At 26.1% G+C, this 7253-nt stretch overlaps 1 protein-coding gene across 2 annotated transcripts; it reads left to right on the forward strand.

The window, feature by feature from the left end:
* Nucleotides 1-3615: 3615 nt before the first annotated feature.
* Nucleotides 3616-6449, forward strand: LOC124936331 (probable RNA-binding protein ARP1). 2 transcript variants are annotated; one of them, XM_047476824.1, is made up of 6 exons: nucleotides 3616-3953; nucleotides 4100-4274; nucleotides 4368-4536; nucleotides 4889-4937; nucleotides 5017-5239; nucleotides 6131-6449. In XM_047476824.1, the coding sequence occupies exons 1-5, from the start codon at nucleotides 3711-3713 to the stop codon at nucleotides 5224-5226; spliced, it is 846 nt and encodes a 281-aa protein (XP_047332780.1). In that variant the 5' UTR covers nucleotides 3616-3710; the 3' UTR covers nucleotides 5227-5239; nucleotides 6131-6449. The 2 variants fall into 2 exon arrangements, with proteins under 2 accessions (XP_047332780.1, XP_047332779.1); XM_047476823.1 differs by having other exon boundaries at nucleotides 3618-3953; nucleotides 5017-5234.
* Nucleotides 6450-7253: the final 804 nt, after the last annotated feature.

Consider the following 7253-nt stretch of genomic DNA (forward strand, 5'->3'; position numbering starts at 1 on the left):
TTTGACCAAGTTCGAGTAAGTTCGAGCCGACTCGTTTAATATTCGAGTCGAGCTCGAGCTCATATAATATTTGCGGTCTCAAACTTTTTCGAGTCTTAATAAATAATATATTTTTTTATTTATTTTAATATTAAAACCTAAAATTTAAAATAAATATTTTTTTAACCAATATTTGAAAATTTCATTTTAGTTCAAGTTTTTCGAGTCGAGTCGAGCTTGTAGATTATAGTCGAGTCGAGCTCAATTTTATAAACTCGTTTTAACTGAAGTTTGAGTCGAGCTAAAAAATATTTAATTGAGTCGAGCTCGAGCTTAAGCTAGCTTAATCTCGGCTTGACTCAATTGTAGCACTAGGTTAAACAAGATATTAAACCGAATAAAAGGCAACAACTCCAAGGTAAGTGATGTAAAGAGAAACGTGCACAGAAAAGTGATTGAAGATATTAATAAAAAATAAAATTTCAAAAATAAAATTTCAAAAATAAAATTAAAATAAATTTTCTAATTTATTTTAGTAAAATAAATTAGAAAAATATATATTTATTTAATAAAAATAAACTCCTTTTACTTTCTCATTTGATTTGTATGAAATTTTATTTTTCTCCTTCAATTTTCTATGAAGTTCTATTGATTTTTTAATTCTTAAAAATGGTTCAAATTATTTGTTATTGTGATCATTAATTCATTAATTATGTATGTTAAAGTTTGAATTTATAAAAATCAATAATTAAGATTAAAGAGATAAAAAACTGTATAAAGATGATTTATGAAGAACTTAACTAGTTAACAAAAAAAAATTAAGGCTTAACTTTATTGAATCTGGCATAAACTGAAAAAACAAAACTATCATTTTATACAAGTTCAATAAGCAAAACAAATATCTTACTTAATAATAGTTTTATCTCAACTTAACTTTAGTTTCTGATTAAACTTCAAATTGAACTTGTCTCAATTAAAAGATGAACCATGATTCATCGTATATCTAATTACATTTTTATACTTAAAAAAATAAAACTTAATATTCTATAAGAATAAACCCAACAAAAAAAATCATTTAACAATAATAAAATATAATTTTAAAAAATAAATTGATAAATACATATTTTTATTTAAAATTTGATATTTTGTCATAGTATTTATCACAATCATGACTCAAATGAAAATCACAATATATTGAAATTATTGTTTTTGTTTGATATTATATTTTTTTTTTAAATCATTATTCAATTTTTAGTGAGGTGTTTTTTACTTAATTTAGCATAAAATTTAGTTTATTATGATACAAATGATATTTAGATCTATCGTCAATTGAAATTATTGAATTATTATCAGATTTTCTTTTGTGACTCGGGTTTATTTTCAGAGTTAATTATCATACCCTCCAAAGTCATGACTCCGTTTAATTAGAGTGTAATTATTAGTGAAAATTGAATCTGATTTGTCTTGGTTTTAGTACAAGAAAAAAAAATGAGAAATCAAATAGGCTATTTAAATGTTTTAGTTAAAAATTAGTAAAAAATTGTTCTTAGTATCACCAAACATGTTAGCAATTTTGGTAAAATAAATTCTTATAGATAGTTTAATTAAAAAATTATTACTTATCTTCAAATTTAACTTTTAATCAAGTTTAAAATGAACATTTTAGTGCTCTATTATGTATGAATTTATTAAAGACCAATTAATCAAGAAGTCATTATTATCATATCTCTATAAGCGAAAACAAAGAAGGACTAATGGATCTATGAAAGAAAATGGACATCTAGTTATATTATCACCATGGTTAACGGTTAACGATAACGTGATTGTCAATATACTTATACACGGATAAATGTGAGTGTCATTGACATAATTAAATAGTCGTCACTCGGAGAATAAGGATATATATGTAGAACTATGAGTGTTATTGATGTGATTAATTATAGTCGGTCATTTGAAGAATAAAGTCGATAAACGATAAATTTTTGAGTGACATTAGTATAATTAATTGCAATAGTCATTCAAAGGATGACGAATACTTACATGACTTATGTTAAAAAATGTGAAAATATAATTTTTTTATAAAAAAACAACAGTAAAATTCAATAAGAAAGATATATGTACAAGCTTAATAGTGATTATGTAAATTATAATTAATTAATTTCTTTTATGAAGATTTGTATATGCTGTATTTTTTATGTTTACTAATTTGGATTCACTTAAGATAATTAATGTTTTAACTAGTTTATTATTTATTTTTAGGTGTCTATATGGGTATACATAATTAAAAACGTCTTACTTTAAAAGAAATATATATTAATAAATAAATAAAATAAATATAAATTTAGTTGCATGCTGTACTAAAACAAATAAAATTGAATTTTCTATATTCATTTGTCAAACAGACAAATAATATATGTAAATAAATTAACAAAATTTAAGTAGAATCTGTAAAAAAAATAAATTTACTAAATCTAAATCGAATTCAGGTAACATATAAAAAAAATTAAATAAATCTTACTTGTAATTCATAGGTCGTTGATTCCCTTTGCCACTTCATTCATTCATGGCCTCCACACCTTTGCTTATCTGTCTGTTTTCACATTCAATTAAATAATATATTAATAAAATTGTTCGAATTTGTCCTTCAATTATTTAATATACAAGATTCTTCTTTCATTTTAATTAAAATTATCTTATTAACGAAAATAAACATTATTGTATTATTTAAGATTTATGAAAAGTAAAATATTAAAGTTTACATTATTAAATATAAATTATCAGTCAAAATTATTTTAAAATCTAATTTCAGATTTACAAAAACTATGAAAACTAGATAAAATCTCAAACTAATAGGAATTGTAAGAGTATAGTAGAAATCTTCCTAACAAATCTATTTGTTTTCACCAAAAAAATTATTTTTTTAAATTTGATAAAAATTATAATAATCAAAAATTAATTTAGATAATAATTTCATAAAATAACATTTACACTAGTAGCTAGTTCCTTTATGGTTTTTATTTATTTTTAAATTTCACCCAAAAAATCAAAATTTTCATCAATTATCTTTTCCTCAATTAAATCATCTTTTTAAATAAATAAAATATAAAATACCCATCATTTAAAATATTTTATAATATTATTTAAAGGCAATTAAGTAATTAAACATTATGAAAACTATTTTTTTTTCTTTTGTACATTATCCAAATAACCTTATCAAACTAGTTATACAAGTCATCTACATCATCATGGTAAGTAAGATAATATTTAAAATATAATTCTGAGTAAAAAATATTGAAATAATTTTCAAATGGGCTGGTTGAAAAAATAATAGATAAATAGGGGTTAATTTGTAGATAATATATAGGGAATTTATAAGGAATTTACAGTTAAAATAGTTAAAGGACAGATTTATTATAATTAATAAAAAAAATTAATATAGTTGACATATCTGAGAAGATTTGTATTATATTTAGTAATAATTAAAAATAAAACGCGTATATATTAATTAATATGGTAAAAAAAGATATAAGTAAATTTATTAATTAAAAATAAAAATATAATTAACATTCCATACAATTTCCTGCTGGCATCGGCCTTGTTTGTTTCTCTCTCTTTCTTTCCTGTTCCTTTATATGCTTTGCTAATTTCCTCCGCCAAAGTCCTTCCAAATTCTCTCTTCTCTCTCTCTATAAATGCTCTGTTGATTCTTCGTTCTGGATTTGGATTTGATAATGACGATGAGCAGTAGCAGCAGCAATTACGGTAATGGCGGCGGTGGTGGTGGTGGTGGTGTCGCCGGAGGACACGATCATGATCAATTTGGGGATACAACTTTGACTAAGGTTTTCGTTGGAGGACTCGCTTGGGAAACTCCTAGAGAACTCCTTTGGGATTACTTTCAGAAGTTTGGTGATATACTTGAAGCCGTCATTATTTCTGATAAACTCACTGGCCGTTCCAAAGGATATGGATTCGTATGTTATTTTTCATTGTTTCCTCTATTTTCTTCTCTATTTCGCTTGAATTGAACGCAGTAATGAGATTCTAGGTTTAGGTTTTTCAATTAAACTGATCAATTCAGTCCGATCTGATGGATCGATGATTGCGATGTGATTTGCAGGTGACGTTTAAGGAACCTGAATCGGCGAAGAAGGCTTGTGAAGATGCAACGCCGACGATTAATGGACGGAGAGCGAACTGTAATTTGGCTTCTCTTGGTGCCCGGCGACCTAGATCGTCGGCGGTAACCGCTACATCTCATCATCATAACCACCAGCAACAAATACAACAAACAGGTAACTGATTTTAACAAAATCTGTTTTATGGGTATATATTGAGTAAATCTGTTATTCATGAGGGGTCTTAAATTATTATTATTATTATTATAGGTCCGAACCCGAAACCGAATGGAGTGGGTGGGCCCAGATCTGGGTCACCTGCACCTGTTAACAATAATCACATGCAGCAGTGGTACTATTACCCTGCGACCCCACATGCTGCATCACCGTACCATCATCATCATCGTCAGCACTATCAACAGACTATGCCATTTTATAGGTAATTTGTAATTAGTTTGAATTATTTATTAATTATGTTATAGATTCAAATTTTGAAATATAACATGATAATATTTTATGGGTTAGTATTCAAATTAAATATCATAATTCCATAATGCCTATGATTGTTTATTCTCATTGTGCAAAACATACGCTTGTCGGATCTATATTGGGCTGATTCCGAACAAAAATTCTGACAAAAACTTACGTTAATCTACATGTTTCATTCATAATTTACCAAAATATTTCATCTTAGATCTGACCCTATGGTTTATTTTCATCTTATACAATGAATTATTTGAAAATAAACTTATTTTTAATAATCAGACCAAGTTTTTTTTTTAATGAAACAGGTATTCTCCCACTGCTTACGTCAGCAGTACAGATATGGGCTATAATCAGGTAATGACGGAGTATTAAAAGATCATGGACATGCTGAATTAGATGGATCTAAAAATGTTTTGTTTTTGCTTTTACACAGAAAGTAAGCTATGCGGGTGGGCCATATATGGCCGGGCATTTTGCTCAGATGTACCCGGCCCAGCCGGTTATGGGTGGTAATAATCTGATGCCGGTGTACCCGGTGTATCATTATGGGCCGGCAGGACATGCTATGGCGGCCCATATTTACTCTCCATCAGCTACAGGCCCAATGCCAACTGTCTCATCTCTCATATCCAAGCCCGTGTGAGATCTTCTGTACGGTACATATCTCTTTTAGGTTAAACTTTACAAAAATAAATTTAAACAAAAATGGGTTATACTTGGGTAAATAATCCATAAACTATGTCTTTTTATTGAAATATTTGTTATTATGATTTATAATTTTATATTATATTTAGTATCATAGATAAAAAGAAGTTGATATAGAAAATATGTTTTTATACGAAATAGAGTAACAAGATTCACACAATAGTCTAAATTATGGTCCTAAAGTAATCTTTAATATTAAATGAATAAAAAAATTATGATTTCGAAAATAATTTTATTTGAAAAAAAAAAATTGTCCATGGTTTCTCAACAAAAGTAGTACATGGTTTAGTTTTATTTAGTAATAATTATGATTGTAGAGAATCTCTTTGTCACGTTGTCTTAGCATTATTATTATTATTATTATTTGTCTACGTCTGTATCATCATGAACAATGGTCACGTGGGTCTCACATATGGAATCAGAAATCGCACATGATCTAGTCTTGTTTGATAATGTGTTTTCTATACTTAATTTAAATAATTCAACTTATTATTATTTTTTAAACTAAATCTCAAAGCTCCCTTAAATATAATACAAATGTATTATTATTTTTTTGTGACTCATATATATTATGTTCATTAGTACTATTCTTATTTTGGTTTTAAGAATGACTAATAATTAGGAGCGAAAATTTGGTGTTACGAAGTGTTGGGAATAATGTATCAAAACGTGATTATACATGGAAAATAAAATTTATCTAAGTTCAATACATGACACATAATTCCCGACACCAAATTAATGTTTTATCGTTTCTCAGAAAAAGGTTCACTTGGCCTTGTTTGGATTTATTTTAAATTGTTAAGCAAACAACACCTAATAATATTTATTTGACTGTTTAACAGTTGGCGATCAAATGGCCAAAGTCTGGAAAAGCTGGAGAAGATCAGATGAGCTCAAAAAAAAAAAAAGATAAATAGAGAAGAGAGAGAGGAGAAGAGAGAATGGGGGTTCAAAATTATTATTATTATCTCATCTCTAGTGGCTCTTCTTTTTTAATTTACTTTTTTTTTTTCTCTATTTTTTTATTCAATTATTAGTAGGGGTATCAAAACAAAAAACCAACATTATTATTATTATCTTATCTATTTATCTAAAACTATTTATTCATTGCATTATTATGTCTAGCTAACCCTTTAATTAGTTTTTGTTAAAATGTGTTTATAAATTCACCTCTTCAAATATTTGCTTACTTGTTCATTTTTGGGTTATTTGAATAATTAGATTATTTCTTCAATATATAATTAGAAAAAGGAAAAATTGAAAGAAATTATTATGTTGATTGAATTTAAATTAGAGGATTGATGAGAAAATTATTGAATGGAATGATTGTATTATTTGAAATTATTCTATAATAAGACAAAGCCAACCAACAAGGACTAACATATTGAAATTATGATTTGGGGATAAGTTTATTTATACCAATTAGACAAAAAAAAATTAAATATGATTCAATTGGAAGTCAGGCCATAAATCTTACAAAATAATGTTTCAAACTTTATATTTTGCATAAATGATTGTATGGTTGCTCACAAACAACTAACAAGATAGGAAATTTCTGATTGAGAATTGAAATAAAAGATTTTATTATGTAAATTGTAAGTTAAATTAAAGAATAAAAGAGCTAAACATGGGTCTCAATTATTTGGCTTTATTTGTGACAAAGAAAAGTTTATAAATTGTCCCCACTAAATTCTTTAATTTATTTTCAAAAAAAATATTTCTAAATTATTTTGTAGAACATAAACTAAATTCTATTTATTTAGTAATTATACAATTTTATATGAAGTTAAGGATTGCAATGAGGCGACGAACATAACATTCTATTTTTGAGACGTTTTACTTTGACATTTTTTTTACTATCGCCGTGCTCAGTGATTTAAAAAAAATTATGAGAGCATTGTTTATATTATGTTTTCAAAATAATAATTTTTAATAAAATTAACCTTTTATAGTATATATAGTATA

Source organism: Impatiens glandulifera, chromosome 4 (genome assembly GCF_907164915.1).
Source record: "Impatiens glandulifera chromosome 4, dImpGla2.1, whole genome shotgun sequence".
Taxonomy (NCBI): domain Eukaryota; kingdom Viridiplantae; phylum Streptophyta; class Magnoliopsida; order Ericales; family Balsaminaceae; genus Impatiens; species Impatiens glandulifera.